Here is a 21,447-nt window from a genome sequence, read left to right as displayed (position 1 = left end):
CTTTGTTATAAAGCAGAAACTAACACACCATTGTAAAGCAATTATACTCCAATAAAGATGTTAAAAAAAAAATGACTGGCTGATACAATCCCTTCCTTATATCTGGTCTAGTTCTATGTATTTCAAATATAACCTAAAATTGAAAGTAAGCACTGTTATATACATTATACATTATATATTATATTTGAGGAAACTTAGGATCTGCAGGCATGAGTATTAGGCTAAGGGTCACATGGTGGGGGGCATGGTGGTTCTGATTGTTGGAAAGGCATCTATAATAAACTAAAGCTAATCCCATACAAATTCACTCTTGTTTTCAGTTGTTAAAGAGTTTCACCACTCTCCTGTCATCTCAGGAAAGCAATATTGGTTAATATTGGTTTCCCTCAGCACCTCCCAGTACAAATAGGAGAAGGGCTCCTCTGGATGTTCTAGGCTCCATGCTAAAACGTTCCTGGACATTTAATGGTTTCTGGACCTTTAAAAAGGAGGATGCCCTCCTAGGACTGATCAAATACTTGACTAGCTGCTATAGGTGTGTAACCATGAGGAGGGGAACAAGAACTAGGGGTACAGTCTGCAAATGCCGGTTCTGCCTCCTACTAGTGAAGGTACATTTTATCTGGTGCCCCACCAATCTTTCCCTCAAAATATTTATACCCTCACTAATCCTTCCCCCTCTGGATCCCAGGCGTCTTCCTAAGGATGAAGTAACCTGGCTCTTCAGGGAGGGAGATGCAAGAGGGAAGAGATATGGGGATATATGTACATGTATAACTGATTCACTTTGTTATAAAGCAGAAACTAACACACCATTGTAAAGCAATTATACTCCAATAAAGATGTTAAAAAAATTTTGTGAGATGATGCAATGAAAGCAGTGCTTAGAGGGAAAATAAGAGCACAAGATGCATGTATTAGAAAATAAGATCTAAAATCAATTAAAATGGGCTTGGATTTTTTAAATGAAATTTACAATGAAGAAAAATGCCATTGTTAATGTCACTGATATTTATCGAAGATCTTTCATATGCCTGGCATTGTTCTAGGTGCTGGGGATATAGGAGTGAACAAGGATGGAAAACCCCTGCTATAACCTAGCTTACATTCTAATGGGGACAGTCAAAAGCTAAACGAGTAAATGAGTAAAGAAAATACATTTAGAGGGCCAAGAGTGATGTAAAGAAAATTGACCTGGGTAATGTGACAAGTGTTGGGGGGAAAAGGAAACACTTGGTTGTGTGACTGGGATAACTGTATCTGAGGATATGACATTCAACAGAGACTTTCAAGACTGTTAGGACACTCTATGTATAGTATTAGCCTTAAGCCTTTCTTTCAAACTGCTGAGTTGTTTTTTAACCTTAGGGAATATGTTTGTCTTTAATTTTTTTCACTTTCCATGTTATGAATATATATATCTATTACACACATTGAGGTTTATATATATTTAACCATATTTGATTATAGGCAAATTCTAAAAGCAGGCACTTCTATATTTGCCTAAGCAAATCAAGGTATGTATTCAATTAAAGAACAGATAAGAGCTTTTTTAAAAAGAAAAAAACTACTAGTATCAGAGAGATACGTATTTTAACAACTTGAAATTTGACATTTTAATTACAACAAACAAAAAAATAATCAAGACATATTCCAAATCTTTTCTATTCAAGAGAAGAAAATGGTTAAGGATCCAAAAATATGTGGTTAAGTTTGCCCAAAATTATATCTTTCGCAAAACCCAGAGGGTTGACACTTTAAAATTATTTATCAGAGAATGATGCCATTGGCAAATCAATATAATTGAATTAAAAAGCAAGGTTAGGGCTTCCCTGGTGGCGCAGTGGTTCAGAGTCCGCCTGCCGATGCAGGGGACACGGGTTTGTGCCCCGGTCCGGGAAGATCCCACATGCCACGGAGCGGCTGGGCCCGTGAGCCATGGACGCTGAGCCTGCGCGTCCGGAACCTGTTGCTCCGCAACGGGAGAGGTCACAACAGTGAGAGATGCGCGTACCGCAAAAAAAAAAAAAAAAAAAGGTTAATCTAGGCATTTTCTGATTTCTGAAATTCAGTTGGGTGCTTGCTTAAACAATCTGTACATAACAGGTTGTTTCATTTTGTGTGGACAAAACTAATGAAAACTAAATAGATAGGCACACAAGTATTTTCTTTATTTATGAATTTTTGTGCAATAGCTATATCATTGCTGATCTCTGTAATTCAAATATGCCACTTAGGCAACAATTACTTTTTTCCCTGGCATTCTGCAGAAGGAGTAATGCACAAAGATTGGTCTCTAACCCAGGGCTGTGACCTCTTTTTATACCACAAGGAATTCTCCTAAACAGTTCCTATAAAGAGAACCACACTATATCTGATGGTCCAACCTAACAGGCCACACAATCAGCTGAACAACTTGAAGTGAATTATTTCACCTCACATGACAGAGTTACAGCAGATGACTTCTGACATTCTGGGCTTCAAAATCATTTTGTTCAACATTGTTCTTAAGAGAATTCTTAGTATGTTTCTGATCCTCTTTCAGCTGTAGTCATCTTAAGCCTTGCATATCTCAGCCCCTGCTTTCACAGTGAGATGTCTGATTGCATTTGGTACACAGGTGGGTATGAATATACTCTTAATCAGTGTATTCTTCACCTTGAGGCTTACTTTATTTATTTCTAATTATTGTATCCAGTTCAGCCTATTTTTTCGTTCATCTCCTCAACTCAAGTAACCACACCATGTCTTTGCTCCTCTAGTCTGTCATGCAGCCTTTATCTGAACACGTAGCTCTACAGGGGCTCCTAATTTCCAGGCTGCATCTTCCCACAGCCACCTACATCCCGATTTTAACCATCTTCAGATTGAGAATATTGGCAGCAGTCTGTGCAAAATGAACAGGATTTTGACCATCATTACCACATATTTTCTATTTCCTTGCCAGGATAATTAATGCTTTACAACTTGTCAAAGGTGCATATTATTAATTACAATAAGCCACACCTTTTCTATGAGCTTCATTATAATATTGCCAGCTTTATTATTCATCAGTACATACCATATTCTGGTCTTATTTTATAGGTGCCCTGAGATTAAAATGTATTTGCATAAAACTTACTGAATTAAATTGAGGGACAGCTATCAGCCTTTTAAGTTGAAATAATTCAACTAACTTACACCTCTACCGTAGTTTTAAATCACAACGTGTCAGTATGGTACATATGGTTGGCTATTATTTAAGCTCAAAATCTAAATAAAACAAGTTTCTTTGGGCTTGAGGAAATTGTCATTTGTGCTTTTTTATTATCTGTACTTATGAAGAAGGCTGGTGATTAATTTCATAGTCTGAACATTTCTAACTTATGAGATTTGACCAGCTGATAGGAAAAAGGTAGCGTTTTTTTTCCAAATGGCCATCTGTACCTATCAGAAATTTCACATCTAATCTCATTAGATGCAGGTGGCAGAAATAATTAACACAGCTCTTCATTACATAATAGATCTAATAGGACAGTGGGCATAAGGAATAGGGTTTTGTGCAATAAATTTCAATCAATTTGATATTAACTAGTTTTTTTCTAAAACAGTTTGAGCTCTATGCTTCTGTTCTTTTCGCTTTTCCTTTTGGCCTACATACTCACCTTGAGATGTCTAATAGAGCATACTGACCTCCACAGGCATGTTACATACAGTAGAGGACTTAAAATTTGCTGAAGAGTTGCACCAATATTGCAAATAAGACCTCAGGGCTGGCTTCCTCAGCCTCTGCCTTGCCACCATTCTCTACTTCTCTCTCACGTTCATTCACTGTTTCTTGTTACTAATAGTTGTATATATGTCCCAATCCAATGGACATATATTCACCTCTATCGTCATCTTACTTCACTTCTCAGCTGTATTAAATACATTTAGTTTCATCTTCTTTAATCACTCTGGGCTTCCATGCAATCACTCAACTTTTCCCCTAACTTTTTTGCATCTCAGTTCCCTTTGCCAGCTCCTAAAATGTTGAAGCACCCCAGGCCCATCCCACAACCTCTCTTTTTTTTAACCTTCATTTTTTATATCTACTTATACTCAGCTTGAGTGATCTCATCCAGGCAAATGGTTTTAAATACCATTCACATGCCAGTGACCCCTTCCACTTAGATATCCAGTCTTCACCTTTCCACTGATCTGACCGCAGACTCCTTGAAAAATCCACTTGAATTTTCAATGGGCATCTCAAATTTACCATGTCTAAAACTGTAATCTCTCTACCCCTAATTGGCCGCATCTCAGTAAAGCCCCACAATGAACTCAGTTTTCCCCAAAACTTAGAAGCCATCCATGGTTCTATTTCCAAACTGTCACCCAAACCAATCTTTATCTCTCTATCTTCCATTTACCAACCTAGACCTAGCAACTGTGCTCTCTTGCTAGAAAGACTTCAATAGCCTCTTACACCACAATGAAAGTAATCTTTAAAAAATGTGAATCAGACCTTATCATTCTTCCATTTACTAGACTCCAGTGGCTTCACATTACACTGAGAATAAAATGCAAATTCCAAATCATGACCTACCATGTCACAGCTAATTCTCCAACATTTCCTTCCACTTCACCCCCCTAATTACTGCTCTACAGCCTTTGAAAACTCCACTGTTTGCCTCACTGTATGAATCTTGGTCACAACCTGTCACCACAATGACCTTCATTCTATTTCTTATACGTGTCATGTTTGCTCCTGCTGCATGTCTCTGTCATTCACTATTCCTTCTGCTCAGGATGAGCTTTTCCCAGATTCTTATGTAACAAGCTCTTTATTTGTTAGCAAGTCTCAACTCAAATTATATCTCCTCAAAGAGACTTCTTCTGACCACTCTATCTGAAGTAGCTAGCTTCGTCAACCACTATCACACTACCATGTTTTTATTTTATTCACAACATGAAGTATTACAAAATTATCTTGTTTATTCAAGCCCCCTAGGCTGTACTCTCCATGAGAAAAGCACCTATCATTTTATCCCCAGTGCCTACAATAGCAGCCAGCACATACCAGACAACTTAAAACGTTGTATGTTGAATGGGTATGAAATGAAAAAACTTACTAGATATTCTACTTTTTGAAGAAGAAAACTATGTCGTATATTTTTTAATAACCCCCTGGTATATTCTGTTAAACACACAACCCAAACGATCACTATAAAAGCAAATAGCTAGAAGACTTTAAGAAGAGTTTGTACAACCTGATAGAAAATAGAAAACAGACTGACTCTTCTTTTGCACTCCTCAAAATATTTTCTTCAAAAAAAAATACTTCTTTAGAATTGTTATCTCTTTAATGACTTAGCAGACTATTCGAGAGCAAAACAACACCAACTAAAATCATTCTACCCATTGATTCCCTAATGCTCAGAAAAAGCAACAATAGTGGAGAAATAAACATCCTCCTCCTTCCACAAACAGTAACTGCAAAAGTTTACTATAACCTCTTTTTTGGTTACAAAGTGGGATAGAAATTTAAAACACCTCATATTTATTTGCTTCCAATGAATACCAAACTTTCAGAAAATATTTTACTTTTTCTTAATAAAAGCACATAGCTTACTTAATATCCATTGCAATTCCAGTATATTATATAAATGTGTAACTATATAATCACATAAATAATACTTAAAATATCTGTATGAAATAGTAGAACATGCATTTACATTCATATACAAAGGAAAAAGATTCTCATTAATGCTGTATGTATTAATGCAAGTTCACTTCTGTTTTTTATGTTTGTAATTTCCAGAGATGTAGGTATCTAAATTAAATATAACCATGAGTTTGAATGTAAGTTTTAACAATTTGTCATTGAGCACTAATTTACAGATAGGGTGGCATAACCACATGGCAACATGAACTAAGCGTCTCATTTAAAATAATCTCAAACAGCATCTAGATATTTTCCTTAAATCAGAACATCTGGTTGTAACATCCTTTTTCCTAGTCTTGAACTTTTTCTCAAGGTTTCTTCACAACAGAAACATGTTTGATTTAAGCCATGTTGTCCACTGACAATTTCTATCCTCTTCTTCATGATCCTACCTCATTCTACTGTGAGGAAAATTGGTTTGATTTTATGACCAAATTGTGTAATGGAAAGTATGGCACTAGGCACAGAAAGGAGTGGTTAGAAGACACGAGTCTCTATCATCATGAGTTACTCATTACTCTGCCTCAGAAACTGTGCTCTCAGCAGCCTTCTCCTTGGGACTCTTCTCCTCCCTTCCACCTAATGGAGAGTTTTCCTCTGGAGCTGTCAAGCATCACCAGAAGATTTGTAGAAAAGATAATCTGAGAGAGCTTTCCAGAAAACCTTCCAATTATGTCTAAGGAAGTGTCAATATGATTCTATTTTTCCCATTTATTAAACTAAACTATTTATTAAACAATAAATATTATAAACTGTAAATCAAATTCAGGATGATAAGAGAACTAATGGAATGTACCTATAAAGTTTAAATATTCTTCCTCAATTATACCAAGCCTGACTTCTTCAGGTTAGGATGATACGAGGTCTGCATAAGTTTCCAAGTTTCAGAGAAATCTATTTTTTAAGTCATGAAGGAACAGATTTGAAGAAGCATGAACAACATAAAACTAAAACCAAAGAATGTAATCAAAAATTAAAATAACTACACAAATAAAATTCTTTATATGCAACTTTCTATGTGAGGCATCAATTTAGTCAAGCATATGTTCTTGTCTAATTCAAAATATGTCAACAATGTAATCACTCAGGTGGTGATCACAGGAAAGAAAATGTGATAAATACTATTCTGTACCTGCCAGCTTTATTCAGAACACAAACATTAAACTGAAAAAGAATCCAGTATCACATGCAGGTAAAGCACAAGGGGATACAAGGTCATTAATAGTTTACTAATTCCATATTAAAGCAACAGAATGGATGTGGATTTAGGAACAATATGCAGAATTTGAGAAGGGTTTATATGTGAACCCAAAGCTTGAACCTTATCATTAGAGAATAAGTAAGTTAAACTTGAAAAAGTTCCCCTTAAACATACTAAGTACTGAAAGGAAGGATGGACTAAACAAACAACTAACCCTCAAAATAATTTTAAAAACCAGCAAACAAAAAAGCCAAAGAAGTAAAATTATTGTTTTATCAACCCCATGCATACTACAGAATGAGACCCTCTCCAATTAGCTTCTGTAGACTGTCTTATCTCAGACAATTAGAGCTAGTTGCACAAAAATTGTCTCATTCAAAACATGCTTTGAGAGGTTTTACAAGATCCCAACGGAGCTTCCAAACTTGTTTTGTTTTCCTAATTGAAAACTTAGAAGGTAATAACCTCCTCTCAATTCAGAGAAAGCTGGAAACCCTAGGATACAAAGCAGTTTCCAAAGAAATTTAAAATAAAATCATGTATCATTAAAAATTGAACAAAACAAACCAAACACGTCTCCCAAAGAAGCAAAAACATGCCTTTGAAACGAACAGTAAGTCACCACTGTTCACTGTAGAGCGGCATGTCAGTTAGAGTGGCAGAATGAACGTGCGAGTTGCCAAATTGAACTAATTCATGTTCTGAATTAAAATAAAACACCCTCAATGTCGTAGGCCACTTCTATTGCCCAGCATTCCTAGGGTTTGCTGTGATCTGTCTTGGGACACATGGAAACACTGAACAGCTGCGTTGGCTCATACTCCGCTCCTGGCAGGCACCTTTCCACGCAGGATTCCTTTCTTGCATCTAGTCCTTCTTCATGGAATGACCTACATATGCACACATGTGGCCAAAACTCCAAGGATAAGAAGGAGTAAAAAGCTGCACAATTTCCATTACAAGGAAGTAACTGAAAAGCTGCTCTTTCGAGCAAAAGAAATGCCACACCTCAAGATCCATTTCCCAGGGCACCCTCAGGGCTTCTGGCTTCAGCTATTACAATTCCAGTAGGCAAGCACATACGATAACCATGAATAGTCAGGTCATCCTAACAGCTAAAGAAAAAATTTAATTCTCCCTTTCCAGAGAAACGTTAACGCCGATAAAACTATTGATTTCATGTAAGTTAAAGTCATTCATATGCTCATGTAACAATCAATCAGTCACAGAACACTATGTGCAAGGCCCTGGGTAAGGGCTTGTAAAGGTTATGAAGTTAAACTATATAGAGATCATTCTTCAAGGAGCTTCCCATATTGGAGAAGAGTTATGACATGCACATAAACTGCCACCGGAGATTCCGTCGATGTACTTAAATCCAGCAATCAAATACAAATATGTATTGATTGCACTAATTATGCAATGACTCCTTTTAAGCACAGTGATTCTAAAAGACATATACATAAACATGTATAAGATATTTTTGCACTCAATGAGCTTATACTATTTAGTTGAGTAAACAAAACAGAGGTTAAAAGCGCAGCAATCACATATCCTAATCATTTTTGAATCCTCAGCACGTGTCACATGGCGGTTCTTTGATAAATGTGTGTTTTGTGAATGAATAGGTAACTGTGTATATTTGTACATATACATGTGTGTATGTGGGCATATGTGTATATGCATGTAGGTATGCATGTCATATGTTACAATATATTTTAAAAGCCCAACACCTTTAAAAATGCCCCTTTGTGTTCATTTGAGGTAGTTCAATGAAATTAGCAAAGGAAGACTCATTGATACAATCCTCCACTAGACACACACATGATAGAAGAAAGTCAAAAGAACTCTGAGGAGGAATTAGGTACTTTAGGAAGATGCTCTATAGCAGGGGTCCCCAACACTGATATCATTAGCAGAGAGGTTTGACTGCACAGAGACCATAATAAATCAATTTGCTTACAGACTCTTATCAAAACCCTATCAGTGAGTGGCAAGTGAAAACAAGCTCAGGGGTCCCACTGATTCTGCATTATGGTGAGTTGTATAATTATTTCACTATATATTACAGTGTAATAATAATAGAAATAAAGTGCACAATAAATGTAATGCGCTTGAATCATCCTGAAACCATCCCCCCACCCCCGATCCGTGGAAAAATTATCTTCCACAAAACCGGTCCCTGGTGCCAAAAAGGTTGGGGACTGCTGCTCTATGTGAGAGATCTACTACAAGAGAGGGGTTTAGTTCCAAAATGAGGTTTTGATGTCATATGTAGGGTGGGCCAGTCTGAACCCAAACCATGAAACGTACACCATACTGAAAACCTATATATTTATTTGTCCACTAAGAATACAGACTAGAAATACAAAATTAGCTATTAATTCTCAACGGAATTTTAAATTTAATAAAAGCAACTGGAATCACCTTCCACCTCTTTCTCTCCACTGTACAATCAGCCACTGGTTTTTATTAATTCTATATTGTACTAGCAATCAAACCCATCTCTTCCTTCCTATTCCTAATGCTACCACCTCAATTCACGACTTTCTCACCTGGACTACTGGCCCCATTTCCCACTCTCTGGTCTCAGAGCTCTTTCCAATCTATCTGGTCAGGCTAATCCAGTTACACACCTACTTAAATTTCTTCAGTGGTTCCTGATTTCCTACAAGATAATATTCACATTTCTTGTCATGTCATACAAAGTCCTTTGTGAAATGGATCTTTTTCCACCTTTTCTCCTGACATACTCCCTCCTTCTTTCACCCATACTGTGCCCAAATGTACGTGTATTCCAACCATATTAAACTCTTCCGTGTAAAAGCTACTCTAATGTACTTCTGTGATAGACAAAATAATGGTCCCCAAAGGTTTCCACGTCTTAATTCCTGGAACCTGTGAATATGTTACCTTACATGGCAAAAGGGACTTTGCAGATGTGATTAAAGATCTTGAGGTGAAGAGATTATTCTCGATTAACCATATAGACCCTAAATGTAATCGCAAAGGTCCTTGTAAGAGACAAAGAGAAGGGTCAGAATCAGAGATATGACAATGGAAGTGGAGGTCAGAGAGTTTGGAAGATGCTATGCCACTGGATTTGAGTTCAGGAAGGAGCCACAAGCCAAGGAATGCAGATAGCTTCTAGAAGCTAGAGAAGACAAGGAAGGAGGTTCTCCCCTGGAGCCTCCTGAAGGAATATAGCCTTGCTGACACCCTGATTGATTTTAGGACTTGATTTCAGGACTTCTGCCCTCTAGGACTGTAAGATAATAAACTTGTGTTGTTTCAAGCCACTAAGTTTGTGGTAGTTTTTACAGCATCAATAGTGAACTAGTACACTACACTTGTATGTTTCATATCACTTATTTTTTTGCAAGATCTTTAACAACAGAGATAGATTGTTCATCTTTTTAATCCTCTGAATAATTCAAATTGCTTGTTTATAGTATGCTTTGTTTGAAAAATATTTGCTAAGTATAAAAGAGTAACTATAACTGACTAGCGAATATGAAAGGACAATGCCTATAGCACCACCAGTTCCAAAGTTATGAGAGCTACATGGGTTTTATAATGTGAAAAAGCATGCAGCTACAAAAATAAGCACTCCATATGCTTCCAAAACCATAATCACCAAAGCTATGTGGGAACTGTATCAACAATTTTCAGAATATAATTCATGGATGTGGGAAATGAAGAATGAAGTGATCAAACCTAACAAAGATAAAGCATTTCACATTCTTTTACTAAAGCTTCCTATAATTTTGTTCTAAAAGGAACAAAGGAATCCGAAAGTCCAATTCTACAGTTATCTAAGCATTTTAACCTCTGATGTCAGAGGTTAAACAGCAGATGTCAGTCAATGTTATTTGAGCACGTAGTAGAGTAGGAACTCAATAAAGCTTTGTTAACAACTGTATGTAGAACCTATTACTTTGTCCTTTGGGAAGATGAAGGGGCTTCAACATTAGGTCAGAAATGCATAAAACCCTAAAAGAAACTAACAGGCAAATATAGCTGGATGCATTATATATAAAAATACTCATAAATGGAAGCAGAAATTCTCTTCAAAGTTTTTTAGTGTGTTAGTATTTGTCTATATGTGTGTCTGCGTGTGTGTGTGTATGTAATATATGCCTTTAATTTGAAAATATATTTATAATAGCTAAAGCCCTTTGGAAAATTTTTTTAAATATAAAACATTGCCAACCAAGAATTTCCTTTCAAATTGGACCCCATTCTCTTGGGATATGCAGGTAAGAGCCACTGCTTTTTCAAGTTAACTTTGCCTTATGACTAATGCTTTATATTAGCTTGGTTATCTCGGACCCCTCAACCTCCTCTTCCAGGCCCAGACCTCTAGACCAGCAGGAGAATCTAAGTGGTTTATCATACATTCATCCTTCCATGTTCTTCTTATCCTGTTCTTATCCTACCAGCAGCTCTTATTTAGTGAACAAATGATAAATCTTCACTGACTTTTCTTCCCTTTGATACCTGAATCATTACAATAAAGAGACCTTAATGGCAGCAACATATTTTTTAAAAATAATTTTTAAAATACTTTATAGTATGAATGTACTTGTCTGAATAATTTGAACTCTGATAATACAGAGCTACAGAGTGATATGATGATGATATTGTTAAAAATATAATTTTTTGTCTCCTTACATCTCAGTGAAATTTTCTATTAAAAATATCTAAAAAAAACAGAAATCTATATACTTTTTTTAAACGTAAGGCATTAAATTGGAGAAAAATGTTTGGAAAATATTAGGGTCAATTAAAATAATTTCTGAACAATAATTCATTAGAAGTTTTCTTCTCATCTTTGTTTTCTCTGTTCTTTCTGTGATTATTACTGAATTTTCATCAACTCTGAAAAGCCACCAGATGGCACTAGAGAGTCCAATTACTTTATAGGACACATTTACAGGAAAAACTGGAAGAACCAATCGTCTTTTCAAGTTGAAGTTGTCTTTTCTTCTAATATGAAAACATACTGAAGAAAAAATATTAATTTGTCAGAATATTAAATCTTTTCTTATCATTGATAAAAATAATTTTTCTTTATCATTCACAACATATTCATATCATATGTGAAATACAAAGTAACTGGAACATACTTTTAGGAATCAAAGTAAAATACCAATGATAGAACTTCACTGAAATCAAGGTAGCAATACTAATAGGAAAATATTTTACTAGTTTGTAAAATATAAATTATCAGTTAACAGTGTTTAGGATACCCGCAAGAGCCTTACACACGCTTTTAAAAGAAATCTTTATGTATAACCTCAGAGATTTTAAAGTTTACCGAAGTTATTTATTGTCATTGCTTTAAAGCAACATTTTCCATGCAATGCAGCACTCTAGATGTCTTAAGAGACTACAACTCTACAAAAGGAAATTTGCCATAAATAAGCAAAAATAGGCTAAAACATGGCTTAGTATTTTGAACTGCCAAACCTAATTTCACTTAGACATATCACCACCTGCAAGGAAAAGTACCTTATTTTTACTTGAGCTTTGTAACTATATAGCATGTGCTTTTTAACAAGACAAAAATCATAATTTTTTCCTTAATCGAACCTCCGTTTTAAACTGATTACACCCTCTGCTCTGTGGCTTTAGGAAAACTGTGTAGCATGAAGTTAAATGTAGCCACCTATTTCTGGCTACAGACTCTGCCCATCTAAATTTGTTTGATCAATGTGCAAAAATGTAAACACTGTTACAGAAAATAGGTACCATTTTATGTACTGAGTATGCATTCATGGTGTTCAATAAATGCTTGTGAAATGAACAAAAGGATAAACTTCTATTTCCACTGATGATGTTGCAGTTCAAAACTTTTACTTTATGAAAAAGGAAACTGAGGTCCCGAGAGGTTCAAAGACTTGTCCCCAATCAGCAAGGCTTACTAGGGGTTGGATTGAAATCCAAGTTTCTGAAGTTCCAACTCTGCTGGTTTAACGGTATTCACCAGAACAACCTAAATCACTTCTGTAAAAATAACTCAAAGTATGTGTTTTTAGTGATCATTGCTCTAGACAAAAGTTGGCATGTCAGTATTAGTTTTATGTAGAAATGTTCTGCAATAGTCAGCATGATTAACCATGGAAAATTTTAATACACTTGTAAGCCACCTTTCCCACCTGTTCGTATGAAATAAGGGAATGAAAACTGAATCAGTATTATCCTACCTTCAGGAGACTAGTCTATGCAAACATATTTCAAATCTAGGTCAAAGAATTTTTGATTGGAGAAAATTTTATCCTTTCTATAGTACAATGAAGATCTTGGTCTTATTATCATGACCAAGAGCTTTATACTTGTTGTACCTAAATAGAAAAAAATAACAAAAGTAATAATTTCTAAGAGTTAAACAAACTTTACAAAATAAACAGCCCTTATATCAATAATATACTGATTTTGTGTAATATTTATACGTATATTTTTTAATCTGACATCTTCTTTCAGATCACAAGACGAGATCATCCTGGATTATCCAGGTGGACCGTAAATCTAATGACAAGTGTCCATATGAGAGAAAGGAAGAGGGAGACTAGAGACATAGAGGAGAAGGCCACGTAAAGATGGAAGCAGAGACTGGAATGATGCAGATACAAACCAAGGAACCATCAGAAGGTGGAAGAGATGTGGAAGGATTCTCCTATAGAGCCTTCAGAGGGAATTTGGCCTTGCTGAGACCTTGATTTCGGACTTCTGGCCTCCAGAACTGTGAGAATAGATTTCTGTTGTTTTAAGTCCCCCAGTTTGTGGTGATTTGTTACAGCAGCCATAAGAAACCAATACATCTCCAGATCAATCAGTCCATCAGCTTATTATTTCCAATGATTGCCACAGCTCATATGTTCCAAACTGAACTCACTCCATCTCCTATCCCTGAAAAAACTCTCCTTGCTCCTCTCTCTGTAATTGACAACACCATCAATATAACTTCTCCTCAAATTATTTCACAACCCAACTCCAAATATTCACTAGACCCCATTTATTCTTCTTCAAAAACATGTTTTCAGCCCCTGTGACTGTTTGTTTTTCAGGCCCTTAGTATAGTAGAACATCATTTTTATTGAGTCCCTGACCGTCACTCTGGAATCCCATTACAGTCTTTCCTACAGGGACTATTATCTGTCCCAAAACAGATCTGACCATGTCACTCTCATGTGTGACCCTTTACAGCTTGATTGTGTTTCCTCCTCTGTAAAAGCAGCTTTACTGATGGACTGGTACAAACATTTGTATAGCACTATCACATATATATCAAAGAGTTTCATCTTTACGGTGTATAGGAAACACCACGATAAGCAGATCTGCAAATCAGAGGCCTAACCTCAAAGACCCAATTTTCTACTAAAGGGATCTGCAAGTAATTAAATAGCTCAGCCAAAACTTCTTGTTCTAGAAGATAAAACCCCAAATCCCTTGCAGTACATACAAAACCCTTTATACTCTATGCCCCATCTACTTTCTGGGCTTCATCTTAGTCACAAAGACCTACCGACAGTCCCTTTCTTTAAGTGGTTCTTCCAAGTTTCTGTTCTTTGAAGACCTTTAATATGATTGATGGCACTGCAATCCTCCTACTGCAGAATTATTTTCTCCATCTCTTCTTTTCAAACGTTCCACTTCTAGTCATCAAACTCAATGGATTCTAACTTTAAAGCTACTTTGTCTTCTGTCTTCCCTGTTCTCACTGCTGTTAGAGTCAGGAAATCATTTTTGTGTCAAACACTTCTGGTCAAGAGGAAAGCAGACTCCTTCAGGATTCCACAAGGAAAAAGGGCTATTTCTGAAGGTGTATTTGTGGGGTGCAGATGAGTCTTAAAAGTTATCAAGATCCAAAGCTTCACTAGATTCTGTTTCTTCTCTTTCTCCTTCCCAGCCTCCCACTTTCTTTGTCCTGTTTTCTTTTCCCTTTTCCTCCTTTTCTCCCCAATTCCTTCTCTTTATCATAGACCACAGATCACATTGTCCCTTCAGCAAAAATTTTCAACTTCCCTTTCTTATCTCCCCCATTCCCATCTAATTCCTGATAGACCATTCTTTCTCTAACCTCCAGTCTAAATTCAGTAAGTTTGTTTGATTGACTGACAAAATTATCAATTGTGGTAGAGAGAATAATGCACCCAAAGATGTCCACATAATCCCTGGAACATATAACTATGTTATATCACATGGCAAATGGGACTTTGCAGATTTGATTAAACTAAGCATCTTGAGATGGCAAGTTTTTCCTGGATTACCTAGGCATGTCCAATGTAATCACAAGGGCCCTTCTAAGGGAAAGAGGGAGGCGGGAAAGTCAGAGCCAGAGAAAGAGATGTGATGACTGAAGCAGAGGTTGGAGTGATAGGGGACCATGAGTCAAGGAATGCAGGTAGTCATTAGAAGGTGGAAATGACACTGAAATAGATTTTCCCCTAGAGCCTGCACAAAGAACTCAGCCCTACCAATCTATTTCAGACATCTGATCTCCAGAACTATAAGATGATAAATTTGTGTTGCTTTAAGCCACTAAATTTTTGGTAATTTGTTAAAGGAGCAATTGGATACCAACACAACAGTGTCCCTAATTTCCAAGCCACCTCATGGATCACCCTCAAGCCTACAGTAGATGGCCCATGGATCAGGGGTTCAACCTCTGGTCCAGCAGTGGTCACCTCCGTGCTGTCTCTAGAATGAACATCAATTTTGTAACATGATTTAAAATGCCTACCACTGACTGACTCCTCACTGCTGCTGCCTCTCCTATACTCCTCCCTTTAAATATGCAGAAGAATATGCCTTTTATTATCCCCATGATACACGGTCCTACTGATATATTCATTAACTTGGGATATTCCCCTCCCCACTGAAATCCTACTCAACTTGCAAGATTCATACATATTGACTTTTATCTTCTACATGTAAATTCATCATGAACCAGGCATCAGTCTCCACAATTGATGTTAGGCTATGTCAACTCTATGTTAAAGTGTATTGACAACTAAAACTGAACAAGTAAGTTTATGGTGAAATTCTTAAGTATATCACATGATTATTAAACAAAGATACTGGATAATTTTATTGTATTTGTCAAGTGTAAGGTCCATTTGTTTGTTAAGGCTTATTCTAATTAAAAAATTTCAAATAAACATTAAAATTATTCTAGATCTAATTGCAAAATTTATTTTAAAAAGCAAGATAAATAGAAGAGACGGATTTTTTTTCCCAAGAAAACGTAAAGTGCATTTTTTTTTAACTTCAAAAAGTAAAGGAAAAAAGCCTCAGAAGTTATCCCAAAGGAAAAATAGGAGAAATGTTTCATACTTTTTGACATGTTTGACAAACTGGGAATAAACACTTGGTAACATAATAAAACGCAGATGCTGGGGGACTAGGTTGTCTCTTAATCATGTGGAATTAAGCTCATTGACATCCAGGAACACCCAAGAGAGCTGATACACATAAATCACATTGGCATGAGGTGGAAACACCCCACTAGACTTTCTCACTCCTATTCAGTTAAAACTCCCTCTCTTTATACAGTAGCATAATTTCTTTTACTTCAAGAAATGATGATCCAAAAATAACACACACAAAGATTAGAACCTAAACTGTGTCTTTGGTTATTTAACTACCCATATCTTTTACAAATTATCTGGGCTTACAGTTATGAGTCTGGGAAACCCTCAAGAGACTTGTTTTCCTCTTGCTGTCAGGAAGAATTGCATCTAAATCATTGTACAGAAACAAGTGTCCATTGTCAATTTCTAGAATGAAGAGAAGATCACCTCCCTGTGGTAACCCTTTTACTCTCTAATAGCTGGCTGCTTTCGGTAGCTTTAATGATTCTTAAATACGTTCTAGAATAAGATGTAATCTTTGGTTTATATATTATAGTCACTTCCTCTTCTCCATATGTGCTAATAATTGTGAATACTTTTTCTTCTGTTCTGAAGTCACTTGCTTACGTTTCATTTATCAGTAATCATGAACTACACCCTTTCTCATGGTGGTCTATGTTGAACAATACCATTAAAACGAAAATGTCTGCATGATGACTATACTTCTTTAAAGCAGCAGTAAGTCTAGTAAAATTTCAATATAATAATATTTAAAGACTCACTTTCCTGCCCTTCTAACAGATTTTGAACTGCATTTCAATCTCATGAAAACACTCATGATTTGCAAAGGTTCACTGTCTTCATATAAACCCTTAGCATATCTTAGACACTTTTTGCTTCAGTGGTCTCATATTATACATTATAGTATTTTCTATTTAATAAAAAACCTTTTTTTCTTAGATGTCTTTATTTTACCTTTATTTTTCTAATACTGATATAACCCAGGCTCAACATTAAAGCCACTCATTCATTCATTCATATAATCATTACTTCATTAAGACAGTTCCTTGAACCCTGACTCTGAAACACACATCATATTTGGCACTGTAGAGGTTATAAGCATACATAAATCATGGTTCTTGCACTTGTCATCTTATATTCTAGGGATGGATGTGAGAGCAGGGAGAAACAGACAAAAGGTCAAGATCTCTTCCTCTTCCCTAAGCTCTACATCCAGGTCCCTCTAGCTTCATTTCTCTCCAGTGTCCCAAACTCTTAGGCCAAATCACAACTCACACTTCAGTCACCCAAAAGTGCTATACTAATACTTTGTATGTATAGATTATTTCCCTGCCCCTGAATCCTATTCCAAACTCTCTTAGTTACACAAAAGAAAAATAAATATTTAAGAACAGTCATTATTAACAGAGGCTATACTATCCTCTTGGAATGACCTTGTAAAGAAATAGAATTTCATAGACTTTAACCCTTCAAGCAAAGTAATGGTAATATTTTTATAGTTAAAAACAAGTTCTACAAAGGCACAATGGAAATATCCAAAACAGATTATTTCATTTGCAGACAAATACACTAATAAAGAAAATGGAGGGAGGGAGGGAGGGAGGAAAGAAGGAAGGGAGAGAGAGAGAGAAACAGACAAACCAACCAACAAGAACACTAAGTTAACCTTTCTAAACTGATTGAGATACAAAGACCCTCCAAGCAAGAATCTGTTTGACATGTGGTTTCCGTACAGAATTCTACAAATGACAGCAACTCTGATGGCTACAATGCTTCACGCACTTGAGGAGAATGGGTAATATTGATAGTTTTTACCTCTTTCTTCAAATGCTGCTTATAGAAACTAAAAACAAGGTAAAAAAATTGTTCCAGGAGAAAAATCTATTGTGTAAAAAAGGCTGAATATCGGCTCCCATAGATATTAAAGGCCTTGATTCTAAACGTATGCAAAACTTCAGAACATTACCTGAGAGACCAGACTAAATCCTTGACTGTTATAGTCATATACATACATGAAGTGCTATTTAAAACATTATAAAGTTGAATTTTTAATATTTCAATCAAGAATATTATGATAATATAATTGCCTTTTTATATTTAATTTGTTCCTTAAATTACTAGCAATGGGGGTGTAAGCCAGTGTGATAAAAATAATAGATCTCCAGCTTGTGTATGAAGAGCTCCTATTGCTTTCAAATTAGTTCTATTAATGAGAAGCAAATACCTACTTCTAAATTTTTATGGAATGACCATATGTGTTTACCTAAAGTAAACACCATACACAATTAACGTGCCTTAAAAGACTCAGTGTCACTGTGGGCAATATAATCATACTTAATATATTCTTGGTTATTAAAATAGCAAGTTCTGGTTTTCTAATGCTCACAGTGAATTAAAAATAATATACTAGCAAAGACACATTAAAAACATTGGGTTTTGAATCATGTTTACTGAACTTTCAAAAAGGTTTACAAAATTGAAAAAATAAAAAAGAGAATTAAATAAGAAGAAAGAACAAGGATAAGTATCCCTCTTGGTTACTATGCAAGATCAAACATCAAAAATTGATTTTTATTCCCTGGCCTTGGTGCCTCTGGTTTTATAGGTTGGGCTGCGTGTGAAGATTGAGCTATTAATCTTTTAAGGAGAAGATGCCGAGTGCACTCCTCTTCTACTTGATCTATGGAGATCAGTAATGACGCTCTTCAGTAAGCTACATATCTGCTTCTTTCAACAAAGGTGCCATGGTAACAGGCATCAGTTGAAATGAGTGCAAGCTATGAAAGTATATGGGTAAAGTAATATTATCTAAATTGCACACTTAATATTCAAAAATCAAACAAACTTCCATCCAGTGAGACCTTAACAAAGATAGTGGGGGAAGCTATCTTAATTCACATTATACAGAAAAGTAAACAAATCAAACATGCCACTAAATCTCAGTACCTGCCTTGTCATTTTTACATAATTATATATAAAACACATACAGTTTCAGATGTATTAAATAGCTATGCGACAACTATATTCATAAATAGAAGAGAACAAGGTCTGAGAACTTTTGCCAAACTTAGGGCAGGATTTTATTACCACCCTCCTAAAGTAATCAGATCATTGAAATAAAAATTGAACTTGAGATAGGTCACTGAGTTTTCTCGGGTCTCTGGAGCAGAAGGAGGTATGAATTTTCCAACTGTCCCACATTTCTAGCTTTGCTCCCATGTTTCTCAAATATACAAAGTTAAGTTCCAATTTAATAAAAATTTTCCCCAAGTTAGTATATAGAATGGACCTGTCACCAACTATTTGATGATGGGGGAAAAAATCACATTTGCATTTTGATAAATAAAACATAGACTTAACATACACAAAAATTTTTAAAAATTATATAATAAAGTATGACAACTAGAAAAATGAAGTTTTTAAGACTCAATCAGTATTTCCATTTTGGAAAGTTTCATTTTGTTATAATACTTACACAGATGAGTGCTTCCCTTCTATGTGGCCAATACCTCAAAGATCCATGTTAAGTGCTTTTAATGTAAACTGCTATTCTAGAAAATATCGCTGTTGTAGAAAATATCGCAGCTTTCACCACAATTTACTTCCCCCTTCTACCTACTCTAACTTCCATGGATATGCTATGCGAAAGCTACTACATCATAATCCTGCCCTAGGGCTTTCTCTCATTCAAAAATATCCACCAAGAGGAACAGACGAAATAAGGTGTAAACAAAGAAACACTATTCTTTTCACATTGCCTACAACCACATCAATGGCAGATACAACAGGTATACAACAACCAAAAAGTTCTAGAGCCAATGGTCTCAGTCAAACTCCTTTTACTCTCATCCCTGTACCGTCATCCCCCTGAGAATGCACGAAGTACTTCCTAGTCCCTCCCCAGACTTTCTCCCAAGGTGGGGCTCAGGTGAGCACACTGCTCCCTATCTCCCTTGCATGTGGCCCTTTTCATTATAAAATCAAATATGAGTTTGAACCCTCTTAACCTAAGGGACTGAGAATGGTTGCTGCAGCCCATCTCAGTCCTTTCATTCCTTCTCCATTCTGAATTCCAAAGATACTTTTGTTCACGCGATTCTTGATACCACAACACTCTGTAGCCTCTTGCACATGGTATCTTCTTTTTCCCACTGTCTCTCTAGAACAGATAACACATTCTAGTGCTAGCAACTAAACACAGTACATTCCTTCCTCCACTGTACCCAAAGCTATAGCTTCAAAAATTCTGTTACCCCCTGTAAAATGTGAGTGTGGTAAGACTTTGCATTATCAGTGACTTGTTAGACCTAATATAACTTCACACAGATAACAGTATTTATTCAATTGTCTCATACAGTTTTCTAACTCCAAGTATCAACAGTCAACTGAGAACCAAGAGGTATGATAACATGTAAAATTTTCCTTAAGTCTCAAGATTATTCTATTTAGCAGCTGTTTTCATATTACCATTCTACTTTACCTCTATATTTCCTACTAACATATTAGGATGCTTCCCCATGACGCTTTCTTTAATAACTCTGGTGGTTTTCTAAAAATACTTCCAAAATAATTAAGCAATCAGCTGAAGTAAAATCCTAAAAAGAATCTGCCCTAAGCATAGCTGACATTGAAATGGTGACGGTAAATGTTAACATGAAAAAAAATCCACAGTATTTCCATGCAGAAATTTAAATGACACTCTTTATAAAGAATGTTGAAAATCACACTATAAAATGAAATCAACCGCAAGCTTTTAATACTGAATTCATTCCAATTCATAGTAATTAACGAAACAAGCCACATCTTTTTCAACCTACTCCGACCTTTCTAATTCCCTGTGAGTTACGCTCCACTCATTTAAAGATAAATCTACAGTATTTCCACAATATGGATCCTGGTTAATTCTCAACCTCTCCACAAATGGTACATGTGTAAATGTAGCATCAGCACTTCAAGCCATAATGAGCGAAAAGAAAGGAACACTGCTTACCAGAACCTCTTTTGGTCACAACCTTCAAACTCTGAGTAAAAGTAGCATATAAGAGAATCAAGTGCGGAATTGGAGCTTTCATCTTCCAGCTCTTAAAAGCTGTTCCCTAAAGCAAAGATAAAGAAGAAAAACACACATTTTAAAAATACATAGCAATATAATAAGATTTCTGTTAGGCTTTTAATCGTGCACA

At 35.9% G+C, this 21,447-nt stretch overlaps 1 protein-coding gene across 4 annotated transcripts in view; it reads right to left on the bottom strand.

Annotated features, from left to right (window-relative positions):
• Positions 1–21,447, bottom strand: part of IL1RAPL1 (interleukin 1 receptor accessory protein like 1) — a 1,345,156-nt gene that overhangs the window by 1,107,264 nt on the left and 216,445 nt on the right. For all 4 annotated transcript variants that reach the window (XM_079910445.1, XM_079910444.1, XM_079910446.1 and 1 more), the window contains exon 2: positions 21,255–21,360. In XM_079910445.1, the coding sequence (XP_079766571.1) occupies positions 21,255–21,336 (82 nt within the window). In that variant the 5' untranslated portion in view covers positions 21,337–21,360. The remainder of the gene's footprint in view (positions 1–21,254; positions 21,361–21,447) is intronic.

Source organism: Stenella coeruleoalba (assembly GCF_951394435.1).
Source record: "Stenella coeruleoalba genome assembly, chromosome: X".
In the NCBI taxonomy this organism is placed as follows: domain Eukaryota; kingdom Metazoa; phylum Chordata; class Mammalia; order Artiodactyla; family Delphinidae; genus Stenella; species Stenella coeruleoalba.
This window is presented reverse-complemented; position numbering and strand designations above follow the sequence as displayed.